This window comes from Phoenix dactylifera, chromosome 12 (assembly GCF_051530095.1).
Source record: "Phoenix dactylifera cultivar Ajwa chromosome 12, Ajwa_hap1_PhDact_Kaust_v1.1, whole genome shotgun sequence".
Classification (NCBI taxonomy): Eukaryota; Viridiplantae; Streptophyta; class Magnoliopsida; order Arecales; family Arecaceae; genus Phoenix; species Phoenix dactylifera.
In genome coordinates, this window is record NC_143201.1 from 5,227,797 (window position 1) to 5,249,642 (window position 21,846).

At 40.0% G+C, this 21,846-nt stretch overlaps 1 protein-coding gene and 1 long non-coding RNA gene across 3 annotated transcripts; one reads left to right on the forward strand and one right to left on the reverse strand.

Annotated features, from left to right (window-relative positions):
• The first annotated feature begins 2,340 nt into the window (after window positions 1-2,340).
• On the forward strand, window positions 2,341-4,702 carry LOC120112225 (uncharacterized). The gene is made up of 3 exons (XR_016398033.1): window positions 2,341-2,659; window positions 3,563-3,662; window positions 4,512-4,702. It is a non-coding gene; the product is annotated as an uncharacterized LOC120112225 (long non-coding RNA).
• Window positions 4,703-5,486: 784 nt separating this feature from the next.
• Window positions 5,487-13,119, reverse strand: LOC103720365 (uncharacterized). 2 transcript variants are annotated; one of them, XM_088708322.2, is made up of 3 exons: window positions 11,771-13,107; window positions 10,306-11,631; window positions 5,487-6,113 (listed from the first exon to the last, which is right to left on the reverse strand). In XM_088708322.2, the coding sequence occupies exons 1-3, from the start codon at window positions 11,771-11,773 to the stop codon at window positions 5,688-5,690; spliced, it is 1,755 nt and encodes a 584-aa protein (XP_088564448.1). In that variant the 5' UTR covers window positions 11,774-13,107; the 3' UTR covers window positions 5,487-5,687. The 2 variants fall into 2 exon arrangements, with proteins under 2 accessions (XP_088564448.1, XP_008808253.3); XM_008810031.6 differs by having other exon boundaries at window positions 10,306-13,119.
• Window positions 13,120-21,846: the final 8,727 nt, after the last annotated feature.

The following is a 21,846-nucleotide window of genomic DNA, read 5'->3' on the forward strand; positions in this document are numbered from 1 at the left end:
ATTCATATTATTATTGTATTGGTATGGATGTGTAGGGATTCTTACTGGGCTGTAAAGCTCACCCCCTTTTCTTCTTTTTCTTTACCAGAGTTGCAGGATGCATAGTTTTGGATGGGATGGGCGCAGAGTGCGAGCACCAGAGTCACTAGTTAGTTAGTTGTTTATCCTTCTTTGATGTCGATGAATATTTGAAGAGCTTGTAAATGAACTAATTTGTTTATTTTGGACATGTCGGACTGCTCTATTTGAATTACTAGATTAATTGTGGATTTATTAGAATTTTTGTTAATCATAGGCCTTGCATGATCTTTAGGGCACTGCTCTAGGGCTCATGCGGCCGGTCGCGTACCGGACCCGGGTGCTGGGTTCGGGGCGTGACAGAGTAGTATCAGAGCTTAAGGTTAAGGTATCCTAGGGTTTATGTTCAGGTGAGTATCAGTGGAGAACTATGATAGAAAAACTATCAGAGATTTGGTTTATAATCACTTGAGATTGTAACAAGAATGATATTATAATCTAAGGTTTAAGACCACTAGGAACTGTGGCCTTAGTGGCATTAAAGTTTGAGGTTTAAGATTATTGGAAAATGTGACCAGTTGGAATCTAAGCATATGTTTAAGATCACTAGGGATCGTGACAGAAATATATCATAGCTTAAGGTTATGATCACTTTGGACATGACAATTAAATTCAGTGCTTAAGCTGTAAGATCACTTGGCATTGTGATAAAATGTATGCATCGGTTTGGTTTTTGATGCATACGGAAGGAAAGTATAAATTGTCTTTGATCATGATAAGAGAGGTTTGACCTAAGATAAGTGTAGGTCAACAATGGCATATCGAGTATACCATGTTCAGATATTATTTAAATGATTTGAAAGTTCAAATTTGATTTGGGTTTTGATGTGATCATACTTTTGGTTTTGCTGCTAATTATTAGAGTGGGATTTGTACGTTGATTTAGTATTGGAGTAAGCTAAGGAGATTTCATAATATTGAAAGGAACGTTCTTCGAAGTTGAAAATGTATCTGGATTAAATCTGGTGTTGGCATGTTGGATATTGCAAATAGGTCTATTTCCTATGGATGTATTTGATTATTTTGAGGCCATAGAGTATGCATATTGATGGGAGAATTCTAATTATTTGAATTCTCATGTTTGGATTGGGCTATTGGATTTTACTTATAATTGTAGAAGACTAATTGATGCGTTAATGTAAAACTCAAGCCTAAGTTTAAGATTTGAGCAGGGATCTTTTGTCATTATTGATGAAGCCACTAATAAATGTCATATTGAGTAGAGACTTCGGTCATGAGATGCTTACATGAATTATCATATATAGCATTACTGATGGATGTTAAGAATCTTGGTGAAGGAAGATCAGGAGATCGATCGAGTTAAATTCTAATCATAGTGTATTGGCTCAATGACTTCTAACCCATTGAATTTGAAGTAAATTCTGTTGGAAGGAAAATCAATGTAGATCTTCTAATTAAATTGCTAAAGGAATACAAGAATTACCTCCCTTTAAATTAAACTTAGATATTTTGGATTCTAAGAAGATTGTGGAGATCACATAGTGACCTTAAACTTGACTAAAGGATCGGGGGTTAGTTATGGTATGTACACTCTATAAATTGAGGACAAAAAGATCTAAAGGTTTTGCTCTAGTTCTACTTGGAAATTTGAAACTTGGAGTTTCTTAGTCTCAATGCAAAGTGATACTTTAGTCAGAAATCATTTTGTGACTTTAAAGAATTGAATGAATTAAATCAGAGTGTGCAGCGGAAGTGTGGTGGTTTGACTTATTTTGAAACTAGTTAAGATCATTAATATTTGATCTAAAAGGCATTATGATGAAATACTTGAGTTAGTTTCAGGAGAATGTTGTTGATTCTATGGATCTCTTATTTGTTGGAATGATGTGGGAGAAAGAAAAGAAAAATGATTATAGAATATTAAGAGCATTTGATACTAAAGATTTCTCCTATTTCTGTTAAGACAATTATGATCTCTATGTAGAATCAAGGGAAATTAATTTCTTTGGGATATAATTATGGCATTTTAATCCAAGGTTGGGCGTTTGGAATTCTTTCGAAGGAGATCAAAAGAACTTACTACGTGTGGTAAAAAAAAAAAAAGAAAGGATCAAGTTGTAAGATGCTGTGATTTTTGTATGTCAAAATCTTGTGAGTAGTTACTCCGAGAGGGAGACTATTTAAGATCTCAGGGATGATATGATGGATGCATATTTTTAAAGTTTGAGGCTTCAAGTAAGTTAATTTCGAGGACGAAATTTTTTTAGGGGGGAGAGTATGTAATACCCATGAAAAAAAAAATGGTTTGATGGGCCGGCCCGAAGAAGCCGGGCCCATCTATAAAATACGATCGTGCCCTAGGCACGATCGTGGATGAAGAGAGGAGAATGGGAGAGAGGGGGGGGGGGGCGGCGGCGTTGGAGGGGATCGTTGGAGAGGCCGATCGCCGGAGGAAACCGAGCGCCGGAGCCGAGAACCAGTCGGCCGTGGAGGAAGCCGGAAAGCCTCTCCTCCCTTCCCCACAAACCGGGAGAAAAACTTTGGACCCGTGCGGGGAAAATCTGAGTTTCCTCTCCGATTCCTCGCCGGAAAGATCACCGGAGCACCTCGTCGGGCTGAGGTAAGTGCAGCACCTTCCCTTGCACTCCATTTACTAGGTTTAGGGCCGGTGAGATCGCCGGAGAAGAGTCCGAAACAGGGATACCCTGTTTTGGCTTCTCTTTTTCGGATCTTGCCGCCGCCGCCGGCCGCCGGTTGGTCGGGATCCATGGTATTGGGGGTCGGTCGGGTCTATGTGAGGGTCGGAGAGAGTTTTCTAGGCTGTGTATGTGATGAGGGATGGTGGATCCGAGGTCTTCTTCCTCGGGATCCCATCCTCTCCTCCTCTTCCCCTCGTCGGTTGGCCACCGGCGGCAGCGACGGCGGTTGGGTGCCGTCGGGTGGGGGCCGAGCCACAGTGGCCTTTCCGTGGAAGAAATGGAGGAAGGGGGAGGGGACAGTGTTGGTTGGAAAGAGGAAGAAGAAGAAGAAGAAGGAGGAGGAGGAGAGAAAATAAGAATATAATAATAATAATAATAAGAGGAGAAGGAAAAGAAGAAGAAGAGGAAGAGACTTCTTCTTCTCTCTTTCTCTTGGCCGGCCACCATCGCCGGTGACTGCAGTAGGGGTGGCCGGTGATGGTTCGACCAATGGTGGCCGAGGATTGGGCAGGTGGCGGCTGCTGCCCTTGGGCCAAGAAATGGGGAAGGGGAGATGTATTCCCAACCATGAAGAGAGAGGAATCATCCATTCTGTTGGTCTCTTTATCGGGACCGGCCATCATCGCCGGCGTGGCAGCGGCCACGGCTGGCGACGACGTAGGCCGGTGGTACAAGATGGGAGTCGGGCTATCCCGACTGCCCTAGATCTGGGAGGATTGAGATGTTTGGGGACCTGATGATGGACCCCATAACAGATGAGAATTATAGTTCAGAATATTTTAATATTAAATAATTTAGTTTGTGATTTATAATTGATGTTGTAGGGGAAGAGTCAGCGGTGCCAGGAGGTTTTGATCAGGGGACTCAGCACCCCAGCTCGTAGGTTGTAATCCAGATCTGTGTTTGAGTCTGTCTACAATTTCTGTAAGAATCCTTGTACGCCAATCCTACATGATATACATATTTTTGCACTATATATGTTTGATATGCTATGATCCAGACAAAGCAAAATAGTTTTATATTTAATTATATTTTGATCGTGTTGGCTTGTGGTTGGTAGTGTGATGGATGCTTGTATGTGTATAACTTATACCTGCATAATTGAATTTATGGATGTGGTGGTATGGACTAACCATGTTATAGTGATTGCCCTGTCACGGGCCGGAAACGTGACCATGGTTAGTCTAGGCCGGAAATAAAGTAAATAAAAGGGATTGATGTGTGGATGTGAAATTGATTAAATGAACATTGACTTTGGGCCGTCTCGTTATTATGGGTTTGCCCGTCACAGGCTCTAAGTGTGACACTATTGGTTTGCCCGTCACAGGCTCTAAGTGTGACAATGTTGGTTTGCCCGTCACAGGCTCTAAGTGTGACAATGTTGGTTTGCCCGTCACAGGCTCTAAGTGTGACACTATTGGTTTGCCCTGTCACGGGCTGGAAACGTGACCGGGATTTGGCCCAAAGTCGGAAAGATAATTGATCCGGATCAAGTTAATATAGAATGGAAAGAAAAAGGCATTGAAAACATTAATGAAGATTTATGAGCTATCGTATGCTATATCATTCTTGCGTAGTTGGACTTTCATTGATATTTGACGTACATACTTATATTGATTATTCGAGCCTTTTGATAGCCGGTTTATGATTTCATGAAATATGCATCGATTTGTCGTGGCTTTCAAATTCATATTATTATTGTGTTGGTATGGATGTGTAGGGATTCTTACTGGGCTGTAAAGCTCACCCCCTTTTCTTCTTTTTCTTTACCAGAGTTGCAGGATGCATAGTTTTGGATGGGATGGGCGCAGAGTGCGAGCACCAGAGTCATTAGTTAGTTAGTTGTTTATCCTTCTTTGATGTCGATGAACATTTGAAGAGCTTGTAAATGAACTAATTTGTTTATTTTGGACATGTCGGACTGCTCTATTTGAATTACTAGATTAATTGTGGATTTATTAGAATTTTTGTTAATCATAGGCCTTGCATGATCTTTAGGGCACTGCTCTAGGGCTCATGCGGCCGGTCGCGTACCGGACCCGGGTGCTGGGTTCGGGGCGTGACATATATGGAGGTGCTATCTACCCTCTGAGACTTTAATCTTGTAGTGTGGTTTTGCTATGCATGTACTTGTGTACACATCCCATCTTTCTGTTACATCTACATTTTTCTTTCTTGGTGAAAACACTTAATCTTGGCATTACTAAATGATCCATAACTAGATCCATTTTCGAACGTTAAGAATCGAGAAAATGACGCAAGACAGATCTTAAATGGAGCTTTGGAACCTTTTTCTAAGATAAAAATTGCGAACAACCTTCTTGACCGATATCTACTTCCCCCTCCCCCCATCGGATTTGATGTCTATGAATATCCTTATATATGTTCATGAGCTCTTGGAGTAGTATATTGGGTCCTTTCTCTTTTAGGGGGCTTGTTTAGATGCTAGCTGCTCTGATCTCCCTGAACCACGCCATCTCCAGCCCCATGCACTTGCAACTCATAGAGGCGGCAAGTACTCAATGCCCCACAACTATCAAAATAATGTGGGGTTGAAACATGAGAGCGCCTGCCTCCAAGAAAGATATTATACATCTTGCAAAGAAAGATATTGATGAGCACTAATAAGTAACTACTAGTGAAACAAAAGGAAACTCTTGTATTATATAGAAAACAGAAGACAATTATGGAATTAGGCATTCTCTCATATTATTACCAGTTTACCATGATGTACATAAACTTACTCAATTGGAACAACTTGTGAGAATTTCTATATCTCTGCTTAAATTGGATGATCTTTGATGTTTCAAATGTGTAATTATACATATTATTGGACTAGAAATGATTTTCCTATTTGTAATTATACATAAAATCGGCATAGCAATAATGCTTCTGTTTTGTAATTGTACATATGATTTGGCTAGCATAACAGTTGTTTGCCTGCTGACTTTAACCATTGGTCATCAACTCAATTGCTGTGTCTACAACGGAGGAGAGAGATCTACGGTGCTTGCTTAGTCCAACACTACCAGAAAAAACATGAAAGCACTCGAGCTCTGATGTGGTTTCTGCTACACTCTCCAGTAGCTTATCCATTTCCAAATTCTTGAATAACTGTATATAATTTCTGTGAGATTTTATCATCCAAATTGCTTGTTCAATAACAAACCTTCTTATTCTCGGAACCTTAATTTCTGGGTAACTGTATTCTTTTAGTATCTGTACCAGCTTCTCCACAAGGTCAGTCTCTTTAATGCCGGCTCGTTCAAGTTCCTCAGCATATTCTGTAGGACCCATGAATTTGCAGATCTGTGTGGCAAGCCCAATTGATACCTCTAGTAGTTTCTCTTTCTCAACCATAATAGCTTTCAACACCTGTAGAAGAAGCAATAAGGTTGAATTATGTATTAGAATTCTGCATTTCTCTTAGTGGGAAAGGAGATGGAGTGCTCATAAATTTCATATTTTTGTAGATTAAGTTCCGAAAGCTATTTCACGTTTCAAGCCCTCTACCCTAAATCCTTCTGAAATAACAGTACTTATTCTCAATAACAATCACTACCTTTTAGCGTGTCTATAAATCAGGAAGAAAATTTGTTGTGTTAATTTTCATGTTATGTGACAATATTAGATATTTTGTTTAAGTTTTTCCTTTCTTTTACTATTTGTGACCAAAATAGCACTGCTTGTCTTTATATGCTAGTTCTTCAGAAACCTCTATAATATATAACTGAAGCAAAAGCAGTCCACAAACAGGTTTCGACTAAGTTTATTCTACCAAATGATTTTAAAAAACTACCTAAGTTTATATGGAAAAAAGACAAAATTTAAACAAATAACAATCATGTAACTGCCATCAGTCGTTTTAGTAAATCTTTGTTTAAAAAATATCCTAATGGTGCATTAAAGTAAATATTAGACAAATCATGTGTACCAAACTCCCACTCTTATGTTTAACTGATGTTATCTCCTTCCTAACTTTATTCTGCAGGACTCCTTTTGATTATTGATAAATCCGTAATCTTCTATTCCTAAACATGTATTTGCACATTTTAATACTTGGTTTTTTTTTGTGTATGTAGAGAGAGAATATGCTTTGGAGTATATGGACCAAATTGCTTCCTTGGAAAGATCAACAATAGCACATGCAAAATGAAAATCAACACTATCGATAATGATATTTGATATCTAAATTTCCAAGGAAAAAAAGAGAGGAAAGACTCATTTGGAAGTCCTAACAATGCATCTAATGGATTGACAATGAACAATGTTAATGTAACTAACTTGTAATATTAATAGAGTTGTTATCATAGGCAAAGTCTGTTATAGAGTTGTTATCATACTCAAATTCTATTACATTTAGGCCTATATATACACCCTGTACATAATATTGTAACTTTGTAAGCAAGCAATAATTGACAGAGATTTCATTTTCTTTCCCTGTTTTAACAAACAATTCTAGTGGCATGTTGATTCATAGTTTTTTTGGGTAATTGATTCATAGTTTAGAAAGATTCCAGTTCAATTTAGTTTAATTGCAGCTTCTTTAAGTTTGAAGAAGTCTAGTCAATATTGACTATTTGAATTCTCAATAATAGAATCTATGATATAGTTTAGCTTACAGATTGTATTTATTTTCATGCATTTTCTCTCTAGTTGACGCAAATATTATTTAAGATATTAGGCAGTTTAACATAGGTGATGATCAAAGGCATGGCTTTTGATTTAAAAGAATTTTATAGGGGAAGAATATTTTAGGTCAAATGCTCTCATTATATCATTCATGAATTGAGGTACTATACCATGCTGGCCTCTATCTTAAGGTGGCACCATTGCAGTATTTATCCCCTATAAACATGGTATTGTGTTATGTACCATTGTAGCATTTGTGTTGGTCTATGTCGTTGTATGTTTGTTTGGCATGCTTCAGCATGGATCAGTAAGGCCTAGTACAAACCAATTTCAACTGCCACAAAATTCCACATAGCTGGGCACATGATTGGCACAGTTGTACATGGTATGTAAAATGCTAGCCTATGATCAGCATGGCACATACATATATACATGGATACATCCATATCAAGCATTAGTTTTCTTTTTGTAAATGCTTGACAATTTATAACCAACGATGGACCATCCATTTGAAGACCGAGACTATTGAATATGATCTATCCATAAAAAGTAACTAGAAACGAAGATCTTATATTCCAAAAATGAAGATTTTATAGTATGATACTATGTTTTCTGTGATCTAATCTTCAAAACCTATTAAATTCAGATCTATCAGTATTTTAAGATGTGTGCATCATGATCAATAAGTGTATTTTCAATTTATATGTTCTCTCATGGAATTTATCATACTAATGTAATTAATACATTGATTTTTGTACCCTCTTGATGTGTACATTGGAATCTTAAAAAGATATGATATTTTGGTTTGTTGTCATGTTTAAAGATATAGATTATAATCGGTGCCATGGATCTTCGATTTGGATGTCACATCACTGATTTTAGAATCATTGAATATTTTATTGAAGATTTAACGTGTAGTATTATAAACATAAATAAGTGGAATATATTGGAATTTATGTCGAAACAGTAAGTTTGTTAGTGTGATTATACATAAGGATGCACGGGTACTTTGAGATTTAAGAGTTTAGTAATATTCAATACTTGCATTCAAAGTCTGTAAAACTGGTATGACACGAGTACAGTACAATATGGTCGACACAATATGGTACACACCCCATAACAAGAGAGGGTCCTAATACTTTCTTCTCACTCCCAGCCTTGATACTGTCTGAAACTGAGTGTTACAGATTGGTACTGGTAGTACAGTGCAGTTCCACTCAATTTGGATTGGTACAGACCAGTTCAGGTCATATACATAACCGAAACTTAGTACCATACCGATATAGTACGATGCTATTGGTATTGTAGACCTTGCTTACATATAAAGGGGTGCCTTGTATTTCAAATAAAGATATGATATGATAATGCAATTAAAGGACATTAGGAAATAGGCATTCATGAAATAATCTGATATAACGAAAAGAAGGATTGTTTATAAGTAATGATAGAATCATTTATTGAATAAAAATGTAAGAGTAATGGACAATGAAAGGAGTTCTATGAATGAATGAATGAACATGGAGAATCTAGAGAGTCGAGGAAAATTTGGCATGGCACAGAATGGGTCCTCTGCAGCTCTGTTTATGATGCAAAGGCTACTAATGAAAGTACAACATGGAATTGTTCAGCATGAATGAAATACATTATCCTAGATGAATGTCCTAAGATGTGATTTCTGTAAAATTGTTTCCATAGAAAGAATTCTACAACAAATAATTTGAGGATGAATATGTTTGTAACTCTTGCTCACATATTGTAGCAACCCAGGACCTCATCCAAAATGGCTAGCCGGAAGTTATTATTTGGGTTCCTTGATCCTGTATAAGTACCCAAGATCTACCCAGTGAATAACCGATGTGGGACTAAACACATGCCCGCACGGGTTCTCACATACTTCCCCCGTTCAAGCCCTGACGTCCTCGTCAGGCTAAGGGTTCATATCTATTCAAATCTAATCACAAATACCACGATTGGCACGTGGTCAGCCCCAATGGATCCGTGCTGCAGTGTCTCCTACTCCACATAGGTCATGGGCCGGATTCGCTCTGATACCATTTGTAACAACCCAGGACCTCACCCAAAATGGCTAGCCGGAAGTTATTATTTGGGTTCCTTGATCCTGTATAGGTACCCAAGATCTACCCAGCGAATAACCGATGTGGGACTAAACACACGCCCGCACGGGTTCTCACACATATGAAGTGAGCTTTACGTGGAAACATTTAAAATATAGGTTTAAGATGGGAGCCATGGGAAATTCAAAGAGTTCTAAGAACCTAAGGCTGCAACTTATTAGACTAAACTTTAAAGTTCTTAAGAATTACAAAGTTTTTACTGGAACCTGTTGAAAGAAATTCAGAAACACATTCATTGCATCAACAGCAACAGCAGTGAAAGCACATCAGGGGATGCTCATGGATTTTAGTTTCTGAAAAAGAGTTGTGAGATGAATAATGCTTGATTTTTGGTGAGTCGAATTAATTGAGGCTCTTCCACATTTCCAAAACAGAACTAATTCAAAAGAAAGAGTTATACAGTTAGCAATAAGCATGATATTTCTGTTCTTCGATACTCTATTTTCCAATTACTTGCACGGAAAGAAAATGTATCCACAAAATATACAAGGTGGAAACCTAGGAAGGAAGGCTATAACTAATGGAAGAATGGCCTCTTACATCTCAGTTTTTGTGTTTATCTTATTTTTCCTACCCCATTGTTTTCTTTTGTGCTCTAGGATTTAAAAAAAAAAAATTGAGTTTAACAAATTATTTTGGAATGCATGTTATCCATCATCTCTATATTTTCTAAAATCAATTCTTTTGGCAAGATAGTGTACTTGAACTCTGATGTTTAGTCTAAGTTAAGCAGTTTAAATAAGAAAAGTAGGATAATGGATAATAATAGAAGTATCAAATTAAGACAAATAGCAGCTTACAGTAGGTATGGCAGCAGTGACTCCCCTGAGGCTGTCAGCACATTCAATTCCAGAGTATGCACACAAGTTTCGAAGGATTCTTGAAGCATTTATTTGGAGCACTGGATTATTTAGTGCGCCAATGAGCCGCTCCAAAATCCTCTGCTCCTTCAGGATCCGCTCGCAGTTCCTCTTGTTTTCCAGTGCCAGCATTGCCAGCGCCTCCCCTGCTTCATCGCTCACTGAGTGCTCATTTTCTGTAAATCCTGGTCTGAAGAAGATAAATAGCAGCAGCTTAATAATTCCACCTGTGCTCCCAATCGTCTCCCTTGCAGTTTCATCCATCGCCAGGCTCGTTAAAATCTCAATCCCCAGCTTCTGCAGCACCATGTGGTTCTCTCCATACTGCAGGATCTCCCTGATGTTGCTCACTGTGAAGACAATCTCTGAGATTTCCTGCCGGAGCATTTTCCCGGTGTTTCCGGTCGTGCTCACCAACATCTTGACCACTTGGAGAGACCTCTTCACTGCTTTGATCTGGGACTCCGGTGCTTGGTCGTTTCGCAGCAAGCTCTGGCTAGCATTTGTGAAGTCTATGATCTTCGGCAGGAGGCCTCTGGCATTCCCGATCTTCCCACAATTATCATGATCATGAGCCAGTTTTTTCAGAATCAACAGACCCAGTAGATTAAAAGCTAAAGAGTCATAGTTTGTTTGGTCAGAAATAATGGATCTCTGATCGATTTCATGGGGCTTGGCATGATAGCTCCGGGCGGTATGCAGCAAGGATGATATCGACTCCATTGCTCCTGGAATTCCAGCAACTCTTAGTGCATTTTGCTTCTTCCCGGCAAGCTTCGACACAATCTCCGCCGCACATCGCCTGATCTCTTCTTCCGCTGGATTCTTCCAGTTCAGCATCTCGATCAGTCTCTCGATCACCCAAGTTGAGGTGCCAAGCTTGCGCAGAGTCTCGGAGGCGAAGTGGTTGCTTGTTACAAACTTCTGCAGCATTTGCACCCCGATGAGTTGCTCATCCTGATAATCGGAGTCCACGAGCTCCTTGGCAAAAGTCACCAGATCCATCTTTAGGCCATCAAAGATGCTCCCGCTGATGCATTTAGAGTATGCATCATAGAAGAACCGTTTGATCGATATGATCCCAGACGGTCCCAGTTCACACTCCCGGCTTACATGCTTCAGTAACTTGCCATATGAGACCTTGCAGTGCCAGTAGGTCTTCTCCATGAGGAACATCAGGGCTTCGGCCAGAGCCAGCCCATAGAATATGTTCAGTGCTGGCTTCCTGTTTCTTTTGTCTTTTTCGTGGCCTACCTCACCATAATCCTGCTCAATGAGCCGCATCAAGGAAAGCACAACACAGGCAGTAGCCGATAAGAGCTGAAGCGATATAAGGATCCTGCTGATGTTTTTCGATAGAAAGACCCAGCCAGGATGAGGGAGAAGGGGAACATTGGGTGCATACCATGTTCGTCGTGTCATTCTTAGAAGAACTTGTTTTTGGGTTTCTCTCATGGTTTGGTTGCTCTCTTTAGGCCTCCGGCTGCTGTCACCGTGTGGTTGGATGATGGAGAATGGATGGAAGATTGCTTTTATAGCCTGGAAGAGAAAGCGGGAGCTGGATTTGAATGCTTGGAGGCTGTGACGTCCGGCCGCTGCAAGGGTCCATGTTGCCTGGTGCTGCCACTCGAGCTCATGGCTCCGGCTGAAGATTCTGGTGCCTTCAATGAGAAGAATTATGGTTACAAACCAGAAATCTTTGTCCTCTAGCAGCACGGCGAACCCACCAAGAAGAACTACTGTGGCCCAGATGAATGCTAGTGTTCCAAGGCCACTTGCAGCTTTTTCCAGGATTGCGAGGCGAAGGGCGAAGAGGGTCAGCTTCTTTTCGGGTGCCTGAAATGTGCTGCCTGTGTTTGCCTTGTTCCCATTTCGTCCTGATGAGTTGATGTCACTTGGTACTCTCACAGGATCTGTGTATGTCTGAGGTTCGAAAAGGGTCGAGCCCACGTAGTCGACCAGTTTGCCGTTGCCTCCATTTGGATCCTCAATGATCTCCAGTCGGATGCTTGCATCGTCTTCCCTGGATTGTTGTTCCTTAAACTCCATTGCTGGAACTTCCTGATGACAAATAAATCGTCAAAGTCCAGTTGGATCATCTAAATGATACGCACGAAAAAAGTTGAGAACTGGGTGCATGTGGATCTTATTGAATTTATGGCAGTTCAGCAGCATAGATGTTGATGAATTGATGGTGATTTCTTGGGGTGGAAGAAGGTAAGAGACTGGTGGAGGCGGAGTTTAGTTGAAATTTGGTTGGAAAATTTCAAAGATCAGTTCTTCCGATGGTCGCAACACTAGGACTATGCTTTGTTCATTGGAGAATTGCTTTCAAAGGTGGGGGTTTTCCAGGTAGCATTGGCTAAATGGAGTGTCTGGATGATGCTTAGGGATGTCCAAAGTCCAGACTTGTGATAGAAGTTTTGAAGACTGAAATATCTCTTTGTTTCTGTCATTTCTGAATTGGATGAGGGTATGTTTCCTTCTCCGGCTAACATTGTTTTCAGTTGTGTACTGTTTATTATGGATTTTTTCTTACTGTTCTGATGTTCTTTTACCATTATTAACCTCTACTACTATGATGTTTCATGCATCAAAAGATCTCTCTCCCTCGTTCTCTCCGCCATCCCTAATTACTTTTGTTTTCTATTCTTTATCATTTTATATAATTCTGGTGGTGTTTTTCTTTGGATGCGCATCTTCTAACGGATCGAGACCTTCTCCAATGGCTCCACAAGAATTCCAAACAGACATACCTCCTGTCTAATTGATTAATATCTCCAGGCAAACAGAAATCAAGGGTCCAGTGAATTAAGATTGCTTGGTTCTATGGCAGTTTTTTGGATTTTAGGTGATTAGTTGACTATTCTTCACTTTTATTATTCATTTATTTATTTATTGTTTCTTATCTCAGCCTCAAAAATCTCAATCATGAAGACATTGGACTTCAATAATTCCACGTCAAGTTTTCTGCTGGACCCTAGAGCAGGTTGGCACTGATTCTCCGAATTATGCCCAAGGAGTATTCTTTTTCAAGGTGGTTCAGAGACTGGTCCAACAATTAATTTGAGCATTGATGCTGGCCTTTTGTTTGCTTAAGACCTGATTCTAATAGTGCATTCAGTTGTCTGATGGCCTGCCATCTATGAAGTCCTTGAGTTTGTCATGCAACCATTCTTTCTTCTGAGTGTGATGATGTTCAACTAGCTCATATTTAATTATTCCGTGCCTATAGTACATGGATCAAAGACTGAGTTTAACAATTTTATTTATTGTTCTTGCTAGATATGGTGATAGTTCAAATGGTTGAAACCGGTTATACTAGAATTTGGATCAATATCTCATCAACTCAAAGTTGGGTCTGATTTGGGTAGTTGCAGACCTGCTTGTTGATAGCTTAGTAAATAGTGTCCAACAATTTTATCCTGGACCGAAACCAAGAGATTGCAATATCCATAGAGATTGGTTTGATTTTTTGGGCATAGTGTGCTGCTTCTCATAGCAAATTAGCAATGGATGTATGCCAAGTGATTGACAGGATTGTATCTGGCTGGTTAAGACAAGCGACAAATCGCAGGCTTGAAGTGGACCACCAAGAAAGAGTGCCTATCAATTTCTTCTGCACAGGAACAAAAGTTTGACAAGAAACTCAGACAAAGATATAATTCCAAGCAAGCTGTTATCCAAGGGAACGGGGAGGTGAGAAGAAACATGTCTGTGGACTCCGACTGGGTCAACGAGATTCATCATGTCTTCATTATTGGTGAAGATGTTTCATACTTGGAGGAGCTTAGGTCTTGTACTGGTTTGGATAGAGTCAAGAATATTGTAGCCAACATTGTAGAAGAAATAGTCCAAGGTGATAAATCATGTTAATCTTGTCCTACAAGCTATAAGATACTATTGGTAAAACCGTTCGAGGGTAGGCCAATTGCGAGAAGGTCATAATTTAACATAACAGAGAAGAAATGTAGTTTTAGATTATTTGGCAGAAGCACACGCAAAATTTATATGATCTGTATGTGTGTTGTGATTTGTATAACAATCTTGTATATACTGATCATAGATTAGGGTAGCTAGAATAGTCCAAATAGCTTAATATGCAGCACATTTTGGAAAATGCCAAAATGTATGAGTGGTCTTTACATGTACTTGGAGATGACCCAATCAAACCTATTTTAAATCTTTTTCAGATCCATGCAAGCTTCTAATGTTTTGACAGTGTTGGTGGAAGCTGACTCTATATTGCTTGACAGTATGATAAAAAACTGATGGTCGATATGATCGAATTTTAAGGTGAATGATTAGCTCTCTCTCTCTCTCTCTCTCTCTCTCTCTCTCTCTATATATATATATATATATATATATATATATATATATATATATATATATATATATATATATATATATATATATTTATATTTGAGATTTGAGATTAGAAGAGGCTACCTTTTCCCCCCTACATCTAGCCAATTCCTGAGGAATTGATTCCAACTAGAATCGAAACCCTACCCCTTCCCCAGGTGGATGATTGACTGTTGTTCTTTATATAGGTTCCTTGACCAATTTCTTTGTTTCATGTAGAATTACAAATTATTATAGGGATTGAGTATTTCCCAATATCCTGCACTAGATATTGATAAATGAATATATCAAGGCCTACTACCACTTGAGGCAATACCTGAGCTTCTCTCTCTAAAATCTTGTGAAGCTTATTTTGATAAACCAAGCATATGGCTTAAAATTATTTTCAAAACAATTGTAATATGTAGGTGGGTGTAAAAAAAGCCGAAATTAGACCAGTCTGATTATCAAGAAGTCTAGCCTCATATTTCACAAGAAAGGTTTATGCTCAACTAACCAAAGGTGGAGTATGTTCACCCACTTGGGGTGTAAAATTCAGTTTCACAATGGGTTTCAGATAGGGACACATAGGTGCAAACCAAGGGACCAAATCAAATGGCTGAAAAGGCCATAAGTGATGTAAAAATTAGGCTTGTCAAGCCCTTGTTGGAACTAAGGTTGAGTTAAGGCTCAACTTTAGCCTATTATATAGCAAAAGTGCAACAAAAATTATTATATACAAACTTGAAGTGTTTACAAAATATCAAACTATATATCCAAATCAAGTTCTCATTAAACCGGTCAACAAAGTGGAACTTATTAGCAAATTAAGCTTGCTTGAGAGCAAGATTAGGGCTTCAAGTCAGATTTTTTTAATCTCATTCAACCACCAATCAGTTTTAGTTTCCAAAACAAGCAAAGTGCTACATCTAAACCAACACACAGATCCAGTAGAGTGTCGGTGGTGTGGGCGATAGCCACCGGTCAACAAAGTGGAACTTATTAGCAAATTAAGCTTGCTTGAGAGCAAGATTAGGGCTTCAAGTCAGATTTTTTTAATCTCATTCAACCACCAATCAGTTTTAGTTTCCAAAACAAGCAAAGTGCTACATCTAAACCAACACACAGATCCAGTAGAGTGTCGGTGGTGTGGGCGATAGCCACTGGCTGCTCAGGGATATTCGGACTATGGTGTATTGGGGGATGACCATTCAAGCTAAGCATGTGTACCAAAAGGCCAACGGAAAAGCAGACTAGGTAGCCTCTTATGTGGCTAACCATTTTGGATAGACCCTTTAGCCGGAGGAGGAGGACATACCCGGAGCACTCCGGAACTTGTTATCTTTTGATTTTTTTAGATGTATTCGTACCCGCGATGTATGATACATCCGCTTTAGCAAAAAAAAAAAAAAAGCGCCAACACACCAAACGTTACATGAGAGACAGAGTACTTATAGGCTGCTATGGGCTTTATAAATTTCTACAAAATCTGTTCTTAAAACAAAAAAATCTAACACTTAAATATAAGATTAGTTTTAGCTTAGTCTAAGATCAGCAAGATTTTTTTTTTCTATTATTATTAAAGGGAGGCATATTGCCTCGGTTAAGTTCTTATATAACTACAACTACAGAATTCAGCATTTAACAGTACAGACAAGGAAGTAGGGAAACAGTATTCCACTTATAAAAGCCAACATGAGACAATTATTCTAGTTAGCAGAATTTGAACACAATTTATCGGATCCAAAATCTTGATCCTATAACTGATTTGGGTTAGGCCATGTTGAGTTGGGCCAATAGCATTCTTCCAACTGTGCCCCTCCTCAGCAACGTCCATGTTCTCAACCCACACCATTTGGATGCATTCATCAGGTAAGGGTGGACTTAGGATGTCGCAACCCAGATCCGGATATGATTTGTCGCACCCCAGATTCGGCCCGTGACACAACCGTACTACTATAGGGTATTGCCCATAATAATACGAAGCCCATGATAACAATTTTTTTCATGTAGCAAGATAAAATTTAATCAATGTCATTTGCTAATCAAAAAGAAGCAGATACAGCGCATCTATATCAAATATTTGAGTATTCAAAATTACAACCCAAACTTAATAGTCATAGCTACATCTATAATAGCTTGTAACTATGCTTCAAGCTTTATTCTTTTAACTTCCATTCATATACTCTTCCCCGCTCCTAGCAACCTTACTTATCTGAAAAAAAAACATACAGAGATAAATGAGTTTTGCGGCTTAGTAAGTAACCATGCACCACCTTACCAGATCAAGCATGAGTTTTTTTATGTCAATGCATCATTTAAAGAAAATAAGAGTCAATCCAAAGGAAGCATTTCATAGTACTTATATTAAAAACATGTTATAAAGCAAATCATGCATGCATAAATCATTTAATTTCCACAAACATTGCTTTAAGTTCATTTCGCAAATAATGTACAACTCATTTTTCTTTTTCTGCCATTTAGTCATATCACAGTTTAAAACCTTGCTGACAAGACTTACGTGCTGCTATGATTAGTATAATCCCGTGACAGGGTCGTCTTCGTAATCGGCAAGATTTATAATTCATATTCATTACCAACTTTAACCCGTTGGTAGAACTACTCAATAATTTCTAAAACAAATAAGGTTTGTGCCAGAATTACTTACCTCTGTTCGCCTAAAAATCCCTAGGTTCAGTTGGGCAAATCCACAACACTTATCTAAAACCAGTTAAAAAGTATAAATTACTTTCTATTTACTAATTAGAAATCTAAGTGCAAATGAAAAAGCCCTAAGTAGCCCAAACAAATGAAAGGGCCCCCAATGGATGAACAGGCCCACAATGGATAAATGGGTCCACAACGGATAAATGGGCCTGCAATGGGTGAACAGGGCCACAACTGATGAACAATCCCACAATGGACAAATGGGCCCACGTTTTTGGCCCACAAAGGGCATGGCCCAACAAGGTGACCAAGGCCCAAACTCGGCTCACAATAGACACGGACCAAAAGGGTGACTAGGGCCCAAACTCGACCCACAATGGGCACGACCCAACAGGGCCAAAAATGAATGAACTAGGCCCAAATTTGAACAAGGCCCAAAATGGATAAACACGGCCCAACAAGGCCCAAAATAAGGGGTTCTTCATTCCGTTGAGAAAACAAGAAGGAAGAAAGAAGAGAAGGTCGGGAGTGGTCGATGGCCTGGTGGTGGGCCCGACTGGTGGCTTACGATGGCGCGGCCTACAGAGTGGTGGCACGGCCTGCGGCACGGTGCCGCTATGGCTCGGCCATGAACGAGTAGAAAAAGGAAAGGAAGGGCCCCTAGGTACTCAAGGTGGCAGGTCCCTCAGCCAAGGAGGAAGCACAGCAAGGTCGGGGACTCACCAATAAACGGCGGCACGAAGTTGATGGCTTCCGACGGAAGGAGGGCAGCAGTGCTTGGTCCAAGAAACAAGGCGACTAAAAAATGAGAGATTAAGAGGGAAAGAGAGGTCTTCAAGCGGTGGCGCTTGGTCGGGTGGCACGCCGGCCACCGGAGATGAAGGAGGAGGGAGGAGAGGGAGAGGAGGCTCAATGGTCGTCCAACGTAGGGGAAGAAAGAATTTTATAGTGGGTTTTGAATGGCTCAGCACCGCGATTACTGCAGCGGTTAGGCATGATTGGCGGCCGCTCAAGCGGTCATGGGGTTGCCGCGAAACGCAATCGCGATCCTCTGCTTCAATTTCTCCCTAACCATGGGCTAAAGCCGGTCAGGCCTGCCGACTTCAGATCAAACGGCCCATTTTGAGTCGGATCTCACATTCTCCCCCTTAAGAAAACTTTGTCCTCAAAATTTAAAAAATCTAGGCTTTCTAAATTTAGAGATGTTCTACCCATTGAGCAACATAAATCCAAAATCTCATTCTCCTCGATCAAAATCAGTGTGATAGATAATTTTGGATCAAAAGTTTCATATAAACTAGCAAGATTATCACTAGATAAGTGACTAACTTAAATCTAAGATTGAACTCATTATCTTAATGCAGGTTCACTCTTGATAGAATCAAGATCGATTCACAACAAGATCGATTAATTGTATTTGGGGTAGAACTTGAAATAAAAATTAATTCGATGCACTTATTATGGTAGGGTGATGTTCCCTCAAAAGATAATGATCAATCTTAGAGTTAAATAATTATATCGCTAGAAATGTGATTCGCAAAATGAACATGTATGATGGTCATTAGACAGCAATGGTCTATCTCAAAAATGATAGGCATCAAATCACAATAGCAAGTCTGAGAAGGCAAAAGTGTTGGTACCATGATTCAATATGTCATAAGGCTTTAAACTCAGATTAAATTTATAGATCATAAAGAGGGAACAAGTAACACATGACTTATTTGGTTTCTTAAAAATTTTGATCATATTTAATCAATGATCAACTCACCCTAGTCATAAAATGCTCAAAATTTTCTTTAGCATATCAAAAATAGAAAAGTTTATTGGAGAGATAATAATCATGATTAACCTGTGAATTAACAATATTCACCTTTCCTTATTAACAAAAGCCTTCTTTATTAAAAAAATTCTAGTCTTCCATCATAACATATTGCAAAAAAACATAGTCGATGTTTTTTGACCCGTTCAAAATCCACCATACTTTCGCTGCATAACTCTGATCAATATTCTCCAAAATTTCTTAATGACCCAAGATCATCATCATTTTGTTAATAACATCCAAGCAAAATTTTATCCTTACTTTCCAAATACACTAGATCATGATTAACCCTCATAATTGCCATATTTGTATCATTGTATGATCAAGTAATCATATTCTAGATCCAATTTGAACTAAGCCAACTCTAGATTTTCTTAACAATTCCTTTATACAATTTGATATTGATCTCTCTTTTAAGAATATTAATTGTATGTCTATTGAAAAATTCCAAATTAACTTACTCATTAGCATATTTAACCATCTCGAATCTTTTCTTTTAAACTTATTTTGGCCTTTTATGAAATCCCACTAGCATTTTACCTATGGTGATACAAAATCCATGATCAACTCATAGCCTTGTTTTATAATGTATATATATTTAACTCACAAAAATATAATAATCTGGTTCAAAGATTTACAAGAAATTCTACCAAGATATAAACTCTAAGATCAATTTCACCAATAAGAAAAATATTTTTATTTGCAATAGTGCAAACATACATGATCTGAAACAGAGAGACTAATCTATATTAACTTAGAGGATCTACTCAAGACAACATAGATTTATCAATTATTTCATCCTTTTAGTAATAGTCTCCCCTTTTTTCAGCTTTTTTTTTTGTTCTCAAAACAACTAAATTGTTCCGATTCCCCCAATTCTGAATCACATCCATAATTTGCAACATGATTTTTTTTTTGTCAAAACATCAACTAATGTTGATCTATCACAAGATCATATACTCCACTGATGGGGACATCAGAGGCCCTCATTCAGATGATGGAATCAATTAGTTGTTTTTATTATTGGTCGAGTCAATTTGGTTAGTTGCTTTTGTTATTAGTCGAGTCAATTGGGTTAGTTGTTGAGTCAAGTGATTGGATCAATTGATCAATGTAAAACTAATTATAAAGGTCCAATTTTCAGTATGATCAATTGGTTTAATGGTCTAATGTTAGTAAGTTTTAATTTGGTGTGTAACCAATTAATTGACATAGTCAATTAATTGAAGGGTCCGAGTTTGGTTAGTTGTTAATTGTTTGACTTAGTCAATTCATGATATAAGGCCTATATAAGGGCCACCCCACTCACGAATTAGGAGAATTAAATGATCAAATAAAAAAACCTAGCCTCCTTTCTGCTACTTGTTCTTCTTCTTTCTCCTCCTCTTCTCTTCTTCCTGCATCTCTATAACCTCTTCTTCCTTCTCCTTCCCTTCTTCTTTCTCTTTCTCTCTTCTCTCTGCAATGGTCTGCCATCAGCTTGGTATCAGAGCAGGAGCTTTGCCTCCGTCGCCAAAGCTCCTCGATCTTGTGGCCCTACAGTTCGTGCTGTTATGCCAGTCACCAGATCTTCACCGCCCTCTGAGTTATGCCCAGTCACCAGATCTCTCTCTCGGCTCTCACACAAAGAATAGGAAAAAACCCTCCTCGTTGATTCACCACACACCTGGTTCCTTCCCCTCTCTCACATCTCCCGATGCTGTCTCCTCTCATCCGGCCCACACAACACAACCCTCCCTTCTTCAATAGCCCATGCAGCCTCTTCAAGCCCCTTCCTCAGTTCGTCCCACCCGCCATTACACCCGCGGCCACCCTCACCCCCGCTCGCCTCCGCAACGCAGCGCCCCCCGCCGTCATCCTGCCATCGCCAATCGCCGCTAGCAGCACGTCGCGCCGCTCCACCGTCGTCATTGTGCCGCAACCACCCAACCATCGTCGCCCTTTGCAGCCCGTCGCCGCCGCATCACACCAGGCCGCAACCGCTGCCTCACCGTGCCGCTTCCATTGCCGAGCCACATCACCACCGCTCCGCGACCGACTCCAAGCGCTGCCTCCTTCGAGCGGCTCCCTCGTCCACCGCCTCCTCCGATGCTGCCGTTTCCACTATCCTCCGCCGCCGCCGCCCTGTCTCGCACCACCGCCACCCCGCCTTGCACCGCCGCCACCCCATCATGCCTCCTCCACCTCCCACACCGCTCGGCCTCGTTCTCCCGCCACCGCCTGCGTCGCTGCCACCTAGCTGACAACACCATCCCAAACAATTGCCCCCTCCTCCATCCCGATCACCCCGGTGGACCACCATCCCGATCACCCCATCAAACCCCTCCTTTCCCCCTCTTTCTGACCCACGGACCACCAGAGCCCTCGGGCCCATCAGGTCGTAGGCCCTTTGGGCCCAACTACTCTAACCCACCCCTCTTTTACCCGCGGGCCTCAACAGGCCCGCCCACCACTTCAAAGCCTTTCCACAAATCCAAGCCCACGCGCCCTAATCCCTCCCCAGGCCCAAGCCGTCCCCCAAGCCCACAACCTTCTCAAGCCCGCAGACCCACCAAGCTCACACCGTACAACAACCACATTGGTTTCTTGTATGCGTTCACCTTCTTCGCCAACTTTGGTCCCAACGGCTCCACCTTCATCATGCATGCAGA